This window comes from Bombus huntii, chromosome 17 (assembly GCF_024542735.1).
Source record: "Bombus huntii isolate Logan2020A chromosome 17, iyBomHunt1.1, whole genome shotgun sequence".
Classification (NCBI taxonomy): domain Eukaryota; kingdom Metazoa; phylum Arthropoda; class Insecta; order Hymenoptera; family Apidae; genus Bombus; species Bombus huntii.
In genome coordinates this window covers 1,875,800-1,889,216 of record NC_066254.1, presented here as the reverse complement: position 1 = coordinate 1,889,216, position 13,417 = coordinate 1,875,800, and the positions used below count along the sequence as shown (strand labels likewise).

The 13,417-nt window shown below is 34.5% G+C and overlaps 1 protein-coding gene across 1 annotated transcript in view; it reads left to right on the top strand.

Moving 5' to 3' along the window:
* Positions 1-13,417, top strand: part of LOC126874973 (dynein beta chain, ciliary-like) — a 45,550-nt gene that overhangs the window by 14,991 nt on the left and 17,142 nt on the right. The window contains exons 10-14 of the mRNA XM_050637527.1: positions 766-1,003; positions 4,108-4,295; positions 9,633-9,802; positions 10,369-10,589; positions 12,004-12,280. Coding sequence (XP_050493484.1) covers positions 766-1,003; positions 4,108-4,295; positions 9,633-9,802; positions 10,369-10,589; positions 12,004-12,280 — 1,094 coding nt within the window. The remainder of the gene's footprint in view (positions 1-765; positions 1,004-4,107; positions 4,296-9,632; positions 9,803-10,368; positions 10,590-12,003; positions 12,281-13,417) is intronic.

Genomic DNA, 13,417 nt, shown 5'->3' with positions numbered 1-13,417 from the left:
CATCATATTTAATATGTATAAATATTCTTTCTAATTTCCTCTTCTTAACATTGAAACATGATAAGACAGAATAATTAAATATATACGAACCAATATAGAATTTATTAACATCAGATTCAATTTGATATTACCAAAAGTCTAGGTTTATCTTGAGAAATTTAAGATTTTTATAGTCCATAATTATCAAAATCGAGGCGACAATGTTGAAAGAACATCGAGATACATTGTAGGTATGTTTTATTGAGAGGAATAGCTGAGACTTACAAACAAATCATAAACGATAGAAAATATAAGGAAATATCATAATAACGTTTACACTCGCCACTCTGTGAAGACTGAATACATCCTTACTTGATTATATCCACCTCACATCGAAAACAGAACAGCAAAAATATATTACATTGTGTTACACCACACTATATAGGTAAAGTTAATTATTAGAGTTATTATTGATAGTTGTCGAAATATCAAAATAAATATCGTGGAAGAGTAAATTATGTCTACATTTTATATAGTGCAGTAACACAGTATAAGACATTTTTGTTGATCCTTGGTACATTTACAGAAAATTAGAATTAGAAATTAAAATTGTACAGTGTCGGAATCTTTTTACAATCGATTGTACATAAACATATATGTAGTTCCAAAAAGACATGATTTACATTTGAAAATCTCGATTTTGATAACTCTAGCTATTTTAATAAAAAAACCCCGATAATTAGATTTTATTCCGGATATTTCACAAAATTATTATCTAAATTTCAGAACAACTTGACAGAACTAAAATCCTTTGGAACGCCACCGGAACAAGTAGCAATGGTGGCACAAGCTGTTTTAGTTTTATTTTCCCCCAGAGGTCAAATTCCAAAAGATAGAAGTTGGAAAGCGTGCAAAGCGATGATGGGACATGTTGACACATTCCTCTCGCAACTTCGAAATTACGACAAAGAGAACATTCATCCTGAAGTAGTCAAGGCTATCCAACCTTATATCAACAACAAAGGTGGGCAGTAATTCATAAATTTTAATACACTACTATTTTACAATTCAGTAAAATTGTAAAATTGAGTAATTTACAATCAGTAAAATTAATGAAGTCAATAAAATTAATATACAATAGAACTTCGTTTATCCAAACAAATGAATCCTGAGCCTGCATTATCCGAGCTAGGATCAAGGCTAACCTCGTAATATGTGCAATCGGATTTTATACAGGGTGGTTGATAACTGGCGGTACAAGCGGAAAGGGAATGATTCTACGCGAAAAAAGAAGTCGAAAATATAGAATAAAAATTTTTCGTTTGAGGCTTTGTTTTCGAGAAAATCGACTTTGAATTTGCGCTCGGTACGCGTGCGGTACGTTATAACGGATCTCACTGTAGATCGTTTTCTCGATGAAAAAATAAAAAAAAAAAAATTTTTTATTCTATATTTTCGACTTCTTTTTTCGCGTAGAATCACCCCCTTTCCGTTTGTACCACCAGTTACCAACCACCCTGTATAATGTGTATATCTGCTAATATATGTAGTCACTTGTTTTTATTCAAAATAAATACTATGTCGAGAAGTAGCAGTTGAAATTTTATAATTTCACTTGAATCGTAATGTTGCAAACAATGAGAAAAGTTGGAGAGATTTGGTATGTAGTACATTTTTATTACCAGAACTGCTCGATTATCCGAACTGCCTTCTTTTCCACCGACCTAATCGGATAAACAAGGTTCTACTGTGTATACACTACTTGAATACACTAGATTAAATCTTAACGGTGGTTATAAGTATGTACGTATACATGTATATTGCTACAACTATTTCCAAAGAATTTTTCGTATTACTGTAAGATAAGATTAAATAATCAATCATCAATTTTTCATATTATTTTATTATGTTTATTAATACTCGCCTTCCTGATATTACTTTTAGCTTGGAAATATGGTACCGTATATATATAATGTACATACAGAAAAGATTCTAATAATATGAAATCGATAAATATTGCTTTGTATTTTATATATTTCCTATGAATTTCTACTGAAAATTTAAATATATTTATATAACACTGTATTTTATTTACCTCTATAGAACATACTGATAGAATATGACTAAAAAATTTAATTTAAAATTAATTGTGTTATTTGGTGTATAAATTAATTCGATGCCTTTACTTTTAACTTTTATACTGCCTGTATTTTCGACCAATCGCGGGGAGACGTAATCGCGAGGAGAGACGTCAACGGGACATCTGGTATCCGTCTGGCCCGCGGTGTATGACCTGGGCCAAGTAGAGAGTCGCCCGGCGTAACACTGCCTTTAAATTTACAAATACCTTCTCATTTTATAATAGTTTTAAATAAATGCTGTTTACGTTTATATAATTTAAACATACATTCAAATAGTAAAAACGAAACGAAAGGGGGTGATTTAGCTTCGACAAGAACCGCCTCGTGTCGCAAAAGTTATAAACGAAGCAATTTCCAATGTAGAAAATCATGCCACATCTGAGCCTTATTGCATAATTAAACCAATATTATTATTAAATTCTAAATTTCACAATCTATAAGTTATTAATTCATATTAATAAGCTTTCTTCCACAACAGTCATAAACTTGATGGTAAAACAAATAAAATTTTGGAAGTAAATTTCACAAATTACAGGTGACTTGATTATCCTATTTTATCCAAAATTGTAAAATTTTCCGGAATCCAGCATTCGATCGAAAAGTAAATTTTTAAATTAAAGCAAATTGTAGAAATTCGTCTGGTGATTGTCCGTACTTTATACGATATATAAATAAAATTTATATTTTATTTAAGACTACATCGAATTAATTTATATACTTGATGCATACGAGGGTCTGTTAAATATTAACCGGACTGCATGTGACATACCTGACCTTCCACTCCATGTAGTGCTCCATTTATTGTTTCTTCAGTAGATGGCACAATATGCGAGAAAGCAGTACGATTTTCCGTTGCACGACACATAATTATCAAGTTTTTAACCGTTAAAGGCAGAAAACCCACTGAAATTTTGCATAGATTGCTATTATAGTTTGGGGACAAAACATTATCAAGAAACCAAGTGAGTGGCATAAATCGTTTTCTAGTGAACACCAATATTAGAGAAGGCAAGAGCTGTTATTTGTGAACCATAAATGATTTCGTCACATTCGTTCCCAATCACGATGATTTTTCATCAAAAGATTCTTCTTGATCTTTTGTAATCACTGCTGATGAAGCCGATGGAAGAGAACATAACTGTTTTTTACACGCATCACATAACCTGTATATTTTATATTAACGATATGAAACGATTTTGAAATCGAGAGGAAGAATTAGTACTTTACTCTTTAAGATACTGATATGAGATAAAGACAAACAAAGATTGAATTATTTTACATTTTTATTATTAAATAAAGTAAATTTACGTTAAATGGAGAAAACGGTAACGTAACTTTAAATTAATACTATATGCAGATATTTTTGTGCAAGCTGTACTGAAGTATTTTATAAGAAATAATTCAATCAGGATCAAGAATTACGATCACAGTGAATAAATTGACTGCATATAAAAAAGTTACGATCACGATCGTGTATAAAGTTAGATTACGACTGATGATTTTGCGATCACTGTGATAAATCACTGTTAGTAATTTTGCACGCCATCTCTAATCAATACGTTTAAAACACATCACATCAGCAACGTCAGCTCGAAAGTTATTATTAATCGCGGAAGTGTGGTTTCCATCATTCGGAAGAAGTTAAAGTTCCGCAAAATCAGGATCACTTAAAGAGGCGCTAGGAGGACAACGTATCGACATCAACGAAGAAGTAGATTAATTGACTTCTGATCCAGCCCTCCACTTTTTACAAAACTGGAATGAAAAAATTAACAATCTGATGGAAAAAGTGTATACACAAAAACGAAATGTATATAGGAAGAATATTCCTTCTGGAATATTTTACTAAAATATAAAGTTAAAAACAAAGTCTGGTTTATATTCGGCTGATCCTCGTATATTAAGATAGTTAATATTACATCACATATTATAGATATACGGCATATAGATATACGTTAACGAAACAATAATTATATCATACTTTTAGATTTTGATCCAGAGATTATTTATTCAAAATCACAAGCCGCTGCAGGTCTTTGCAGTTGGGTGAGAAATATAATGGTTTTCCATTATATTAATGAAACAGTGAAACCATTAAGAGCTGCACTTGCACAAGCTAATGCCGAGTTAAAAGCTGCTATGGATCACTTGAATGCTTTGAGGACACGATTAGCGGTAAATTAATGTTCATTTCATTGCTTGTCATGATGTATAGATATATATAACGAAAATTTTTATATTATAAAAGTACATAATTTCGATGAACATGTATAACATCTATCATGTTTGCTTTGGCATTATGGATATATATACTTATATCAATATTAATCATAATTTTCTTTATTATTTCTTTAAATTGTACGATTTCTCTTGGAATTATTTTTCCATGTTTCAAAAGGTGTAGTACAAAATGAATATACAGGGTGGTTGGTAACTGGTGGTACTACTGGTGGATTCTACGCGAAAAAAGAAGTCGAAAATATAGAATAAAAAATTTTTTTTTAATTTTTCCATCGAGACACCGATCTACAGTGAGATCCGTTATAACGAGACGTGATAAAGTGCACGCGTATCGAGCGAAAATTCAAAGTCGATTTTCTCGAAAACAAAGCCTCAAACGAAAAATTGTTACTTTATATTTTCAACTTATTTTTCGCGTAGAATCACCCCTTTTCTGCTTGTACCGCCAGTTACCTACCACTCTGTATATATAGGTTATAAGAAGGTATATAAATAATTATATTCAATTAAATATCCATTTATTTCTCTCTTTTTATTTCTCTTATCAATTATCTCTCTCTCTCTCTCTTTCCATTTTTTATATATATTTTATATATATATATTTATATATATAAAAATATATATATATTATATATATATATAATATATATATAAAATATATATATTTATATAATAATATATATAATATATAATATATTATAATATATTATATATATATATATATAAATATATATATATATGTCGGAGATGAAAGAACACCGGAGCCTTTGGAATTTTGGATAATCCCGCAACATTGTAACCTAGAGTCTACTATAGCTGTAATTGAACAATTGTAGTTATTCAATCCGATTGTAATTGTTCGAGAGTTGTGATAATGAGCTTGGGCTCGAGGCGACAGCCAGTCACCGAACGTAGCCGCGGTCACGGGATGAACGCTTTATCTAACAAAGGTATGGAGTAATTCTATAGCTCTCCTTAAAAACGAAATAGTTGCAACACTGGACGGTCTCTGCCCCGTAGCTCGCCACACGCAGACCCCATTCTTCGAGTAAGATGATTGCCAGATGTCGATGCGTCTCCGCAGTACATGTTGAGTTAGCCCGAGGGCCCGTTATAAATCTTAAGATTTAGTCAACTAAAGTCCTTCAAACAGACAAACAGTCTTTGTCCCACCTACGGGAAAATAGGGGAGACCTATTTTTCAACGAGCGGCGTCTCCCACTAGCAACTTTCCCTCGAGGGCGGCTAGCATCTCTTTCTAACCACCGATGTGGAGATTGACCAATTAGCAGCAACGCCAATTTCCCTTACTCTCTGAACGAAGGCTTTTCTCGACGAATCCGATGATCTCGTGTCCTTAGACACACCCCAATATAGTTTTCCTCTGTGGCATCATCGGGACGGGTAAGTCATTCTCGCTCGCGATCTCATTGATGAAAGGAGTAACCCTTTATGACCAGTGAATATTACGCGTCCGACTTAGATTTTGTGAGTACGTTCATCTATCATCCCGTCGACCGCGGATTCGTTATTGAACCTAGGATCATTGTCGTTAGTTTCTCGAGTACCTAACTACCACGGTTACTTGTCCGGTTCTATAATAATCGTATTTGCACTAGTCAATGTCTTCTCTATTGCATAACGACAACGTGTAACCCAAACGAAGATTCGTTTCACGCCCCTAACCCTAATTCTAATGTAAACCCGACATCAGAAGTGGGATCAGTGCCGGTTATAACAGTGCAAGAGCTTACGACCATCGTGCGCGAGTTAATTCCGTCGCTAGTGCAAAAATCGAGTGTGGAACCTAACAATTTTTCGACTCCGCTGCATGGTGCGCAGCCAGCAATCTGATTATGGAGGAAAATCCTTTACAAAGCAGTGCCCTGAATATAATTTCAATACCGAGTGTCGAATCAACTTCCACGTAGTGGAGGCGCCAACTGGTAGATCAAGCCATCCGGGTGAGTCGTTTCCATTTTACCCCGATTTCGGAGCCGAGTGTTCGCTAATTAAAGAATCCGTAGTCTTGAGAATTTCTGGCAAAAGAACGATTGATATAGTAGTAATGCGAGGAATAAGAAATATCGGTACTAAACGTATCGCTCAAATCTTGTCCGTTGCAGGTGTCGGTGGTTAGAGATAAACTTTTCATGTTCTCGCTGATAGTTATTTAACAATACGATATCGCGATTACTCGTTAAATTTTAAGCCAAGATTTTGACGTAATATTACACAAAATAGCCTCGCTATGTGTAAAACAAAAATAATTAATGCCTGTAATAAAACCGCTGAAAACGAGATCGATGTTAATGAAGTTGACAATGAGGTACGTGGTAGTGATAAAAGTCGATTAATCTTTTCGAAAATTCAGAGATTCATCCGTTACAGGTTCCCTACGTACTCGTACAAAAAAATACAGGCCAGTTAGAAGTACAATTAATTGATTCTAACATCGCCGTACAAGGAGTCCTAATAGATTTCGCGAGCGCAGAATAATACGTGAGAGAACAAGCGACTTAATTACAGCCAAAAATCATAAAGCCTAGTAATTCACCGTTCGCGAGCCCTGTGTTACTCGTGAAGGCGAACAATGGTTCAGATAGATGATAGGTAGATTTTCGAGAACTAAATAAATATACGGTCGCGGATCGGTATCCTTTACCCCTCATTGCGGATCAAGTCGCGAGATTGCAAAAGCGAGATATTTTATTATTCTGGACATGGCCGGTGGATTTCTTCAAATCCCTATTCATCCTAATTCTAGGAAGTATACAGCATTGATTACCCTCGATGAACAATTTGGATAATAGGTTGTTGTTTTCTTCGAATTCTTTTGTGCCTTTGTCCGTTCCATTCGATGTCCTTTATTTGCATAACATAAGTGCGTGCGCGTTTAATGTTTCTTCCGGAAGTCATTTTTCGACGGCGATACTATGTTGACTCCGTCGAAAATGGGGATTCTTATATTTTCGGACAACCCTAATAATTTTGCAACTCATACTTGTCTAAATATTCTAATATTTATGTTCTTCCTTGCTACAATTTTGTAAACCATCAAAGCGTTTACTACGGAAATCCTCAGGAGTAGTCGCATGCCAAGTCTTCTGTAGCATTTGACGACTGTATTTGTTTGTTATATGCTCGCTGGAGGCATCGAGAAGGTTCCAATCGCCATTGCTAGGCAGTTTCTGCCAAAAGTTTGTTGTATACTCTTTGGAAGCATCGAGAAAGATCCAAACGCCGTTGCTAGGCAGTTTCTGTCTGGAGTTTGATTCCTAATACAACGTGTGTCCCATTATATCGACATCTCCAAAGTACAATTCTATGTGATTTCTAGGGAGAACAATACAACCGATCCACACCTTCGTCAGGCAAATCGTTTATCCCGTGACCGTGGCTACGTTCGGCGACCAGTTGTCACCTCGAACCCACTTTCGCTTTCACAAATATCAAACAATTACAAATGACAATTGCTTAATTACAGCTATGATAAAATCTAGGCTAAAGCATTAGAAGGCTTCCTCAAAATTGCAAAGGGAAAGCTCCGGTTTTCCTTTCATCTCCGACATATATATGGAAGGCATGGGATAATTCTATAGCTCTCCTTAAAAACGAAATAGTTGTAACACTGGACGGTCTCTGACCCGTAGCTCGCCACACGTAGACCCCATTCTTCGAGTAAGATGATTGCCAGATGTCGATGCGTCTCCGCAGTACATGTTCAGTTAGCCCGAGGGCCCGTTATAAATCTTAAGATTTAGTCAACTAAAGTCCTTCAAACAGACAAACAGTCTTTGTCCCACCTACGGGAAAATAGGGGAGACCTATTTTTCAACGAGCGGCGTCTCCCACTAGCAACTTTCCCTCGAGGGCGGCTAGCATCTCTTTCTAACCACCGATGTGGAGATTGACCAATTAGCAGCAACGCCAATTTCCCTTACTTTCTGAACGAAGGCTTTTCTCGACGAATCCGATGATCTCGTGTCCTTAGACACACCCCATTATAGTTTTCCTCTGTGGCACCATCGGGACGGGAAAGACATTCTCGCTCGCGATCTCATTGATAAAAGGAGTAATCCTTTACGACCAGTGAATATTACGCGTCCGACTTAGATTTTGTGAGTACGTTCATCTATCATCCCGTCGACCGCGGATTCGTTATTGAACCTAGGATCATTGTCGTTAGTTTCTCGAGTACCTAACTACCACGGTTACTTGTCCGGTTCTATAATAATCGTATTTGCACTAGTCAATGTCTTCTCTATTGCATAACGACAACGTGTAACCCAAACGAAGATTCGTTTCACGCCCTTAACCCTAATTCTAATGTAAACCCGACATATATATGTCGATTTATCATTGGTGTAAGGGGCGTATAATGAATCACCACGTGAATTGGCCACCGTTGTTATGTATGATAAATGATATCTTACTGATGCTAATGTAATTATTACAGAGTTTAACAAGTAATAGCGGCGATTAGATAATCAATGAATTTAGGTTCGATAACGAATCCACGGTCAACGGGATGACGTATGCGATTTCTGCCACAGTCTAAGTCGAACTTAACTTACTGATCCACGATTCGGGTATGTCTCAATGTACTTGTCCACAGTACAAGTAGAACTTATCTGACTGAATCTCAGTCCAAATGGAACTGCCCTTGAATACTCCTCTTCGTACCTTTCTGTATCCCATGGGTCAATCTTTGTGTTTTTTAAGGAGAGCTATATAATTGTACCATAGCTCTGTTATGACCCGTTATGTCACTTCGAGTCCAAACCCACCGTCATAAATCTCGGGCACCCATACTTAGATTAAATCATAAACAAATATTTCTCAGTTTTATTATTTAAGTACAGATATAATAAAAAGTCTGGACTAAAGTATTGGGGCCTTCCCAAATATTCCAAATGAAAGGACCCGATGTCCTTTCATCTCCGACATATAAAATCGTGATTTACAACTAGCAGGTCATGCCATCTCTAATAACAAGGGATACCTTTATAAACGGAAAAATGACGGGAACAATATCATATGTGCAAACCATAGAAGAGTATACTTGCTTACATAAGTATGTTCTATCTGAAAATGCAAGAAAAGATATAACAGAGAAATCATAGTGTGAATTAGCAAATAAGATAAAATGACCTAGTGAATGCTATAGTTCCTTATTATTAATTATTATGTAGCAAAATATATGTGAAATAACTTTTTAGGATAATTATTATTCATTTCAATTAATTACTTCTAATTCCATTACTTTAGGAGTTGCAAAAAGTGCTGGACGTGTTAGGAGAAAGGATGAATGCAGCTTTAGCTGAGAAACAAAAATGTCAAGACGAAGCTGACGCTACTGCTTTAACAATTGACCTTGCAAATAGATTAGTGAATGGCTTAGCATCCGAAAAAATTCGGTGGACCGAGGAGGTTGAAAGGTCAGATTCTACTATTTCTCATTTCCTATTTTTGTATGTTATATATTATTTTTAAAATATTTCACATTAATATAAACATGATTATTTTCACAGTTAATGATATTTTTCTGACAAATATAGAACGGTATTTATTATTTATGTATATATCAAATATGTATTAAAATATACACAAAAATAGATATACATAAAATAAATATACATAAATATGCATGTGTCATATATATGTATAAATATAGATACTATACAGGGTGAACTAAAAACAGGGTATACCTAACACAGGTAACTTGAATATCTGGGCTGTTATTAGTGATACGAAAGATGATAGAGAAATGATAGGAAAAACATAATTTGATGCAAATTATTCTTTCATAGGTGGGCTTGTAGAAGTCATATGAAGGTCAACTTTGTTTTTTTAAATGAAATGATATGTTTTCTTACAATCTAGTAGAACGTTTTAACACGCGTACAATGACCTATGATTTAAGAATATTTACTATCCTTATGACATAAAATTTGCTATTTTCTACGATAGAAATAAGATTATTATAACGAATTTAAATTTTTAGTTTGACGAACTCGTGTGTAACGGTACCAGGGGATGTGCTGATTGTAACAGCATTTTTATCATATATGGGTTCTTTCACTCGAAAATATAGATCTGACTTAATGTACGAAAATTGGTTACCGTTTCTGGAAAATTTGGAAGTAAAAATACCGAGGACTACTGAATTGGATGTACTGGCTTTATTGACAGACGATGCACAAATTGCACAATGGAACAACGAAGGTGAATACATTTATACGTTCTACAGCTTAGTTAATGTCAAAAGTTATTATCATTTGAACGTGATGCTATAGAATAGATACATAATTCCCCGTGTAACTGAAACACCTTAAACATCTCACGATCAGTCGATTTCTATGATAGGAAGAAATGTAAGGGGAAAACGCTATTTTTGTTTCAAATAGACAAATAATATCATACACAAAAAGATGTTCTGTTTTCTTTATAAAATCTTTCTCACGTTCTTCGAGATATTAGAGTCATCGATATAATATTTTAATGAAAATATTGAATATCTCCCCGTACTGATTTAAATCTCCTTTTCGTGAACAATTTAAGCAACAAAAAATCAACAAATGTACAAAGTAGCAACAGCAACTTAATAGTATTACACATTCTACGTTGAAATGAAAATATGAGAATATTTGGCTCACAACCAAGAGGTTGCTGAAGAGATCCCTTAAGTGAAGGGAGATTATTCCTACTTCCACTGCCACTTTCAATGCAATTACGAAGATAAGTGAGCTTATTGGCTGAAAAGCCACATGTACATGTTAAATCTCTCTATAAAGAGACTAAATTCCTTCGAGGTTCTAAAGTAAAGCTGGAGGTGCACTGAAGCTAAGCCAATCAAGATTCAGTCAAGTTCAGACCAAGTTACGCTGCACTAAATTATTACAGTTTTTAATACACACCCTCAGTACATACCTATTTCAAGTGGCACATCGCTGAACAGTTGGTCGGGAGCAGTATTCTTCTGTTTGCGATGACAGGCAAAAGCTGTCTTGACATCGAAGAAGGGACCTTTATAAGGATGCGGGAGAATTCCTCGAGGGTCTGCTAGAAATTTATGATACGCGCGGCCCGCAGGAGTCATTAAATCCTCCGCGCATGTCCTATTAGAAATATATTTATAATTACAATTTGCCATCTATTATTAACAGCTACCAATTGGAGCACACTTCTAGCTCCAATACACATAATATAAAGAAATACTTAAAATATCCAAAGTACAATGTCTTCTATAATATTACTTGATAGGTAAAATAATTTTCTATCGAGATTCCTTCTTCTTATTTATATTCTCAAAAATATGAATTTGAATAAAAATCCGTAGACAAGTAGTGTAAACAACAGCAAAATAATTTAACAAACCTCGAATTGTAATGATTTCTAAACTAATATATGTGTTTTTAAGGTGCTGGGACAATATAACAATTTTTAATTACAGTTTTTATGTACAAAGTACAGAACTACATCGATTAATGCTGCGCATGAACATTATAACGCGTAAAGCGCAATATACTATTAATAACGATCGAATCATCATAAAAGTTAAAAATCTAAAAATTAATTGTGCTTTTATATTTAACTTTAATAATAAATCATTATAACGAAATACTGATCGTTTGTTAAGGTTTACCTACAGACAAAATGTCCTCGGAAAATGCAACAATTTTAATGAATTCAACGAGATGGCCTCTAATGATAGATCCACAATTACAAGGATTAAAATGGATTAAAAATCGATATGGTGAAGATTTGCAAGTGCTGAGACTTACTCAACCGAATTATTTATATTTAATTGAAATTTCCATTGCGAATGGAGGAATTGTTTTAATTGAAAATATCATGGAAACCATCGACCCCATTTTAGATCCTGTTATAAAGAGAGATCTAATAAAAAAAGGAAGGTACTTGCCTATATATATTATTATTGTAACATAAATTCATATTAGATAAAATTGCTGTTTAGAACCTTTAATGATTCTGACCTTCATACATATATGCTATCAAGGTCACCGTTCTGAGTGACCATTAAAAAATTTTAGCTATCTCTTGTTATTCGTTAAAAAGTTATTAATATAATCATACTAAAATTTATTTAAAATAAGTCATATTTAACTATTCATTATTACACATTTTCTGATAAAGTCCAAAGAAATATGTTGTTAAACAGCAAACATGACCCGTTGTAATGTGAGAAAATTTGACATTGTTCATCACTGGGTCAACGATGTCAGCAACTATCATTTCGGTAATTATGCACAAATGGGAATTTCAACTCCAATTTTGTTTAATTTCGGATATGTTGTGGAGGGGATGGTCTCGAGTAGCATGCACTCTGTTCGAGACGTTAAACGATCGTAGTCCTGGAAAAAACGAAGATTTTTATATAGCAAATCCCATACAATTTCGAAACAAAATGATATGACTGAGACGAATGAAACAGAAACAACTTAGCGCAAATGCAATTTTCGAAATTATGAGTTCGAAGTTCTCTTTAGAATAATTAAATATTGAATAAACCTCTCAATCTATATCTTTAAAGTTAATGTAAACATTTATATTCGTCTAACGACTAACATTAGGTTTGGGTTCGATTTTGTTTGCTAACCCTAACCTAAGTCTCAGGCATCAGGTCTAGTTTGGTCATTGAGAGGGACCTCCCCTCTCAACGCTATCCCTTGGCACGTCCGAGGAGGACCCAGAACTTCCTTGGCGTGACGACAACCTAACTCTAATACTAACTCTAACCTTAACTCGTGTGAAGCAAAATTATTTTTTTTTCAGTTATTTGTCTATTTTGGGCATTTGGTGGAATTACAAAATTATTGACCCAAAATTTTTGCCTCGTTTGCCAAAATTTTTACAGACGAGCGGCAAGATCAGCGACTAAAACATTTTGAAAATCACTCAGAAAAGTAACCTTGATAACATATCTCAAGGTCATTGGTGGTAGGTCCTCTAAACAATAGTTTTACCGCACACTACAACAATCGAGCATTTATTTTGTGATGGTAGATTGCCGTGGTCCCCGAAAGAGAATG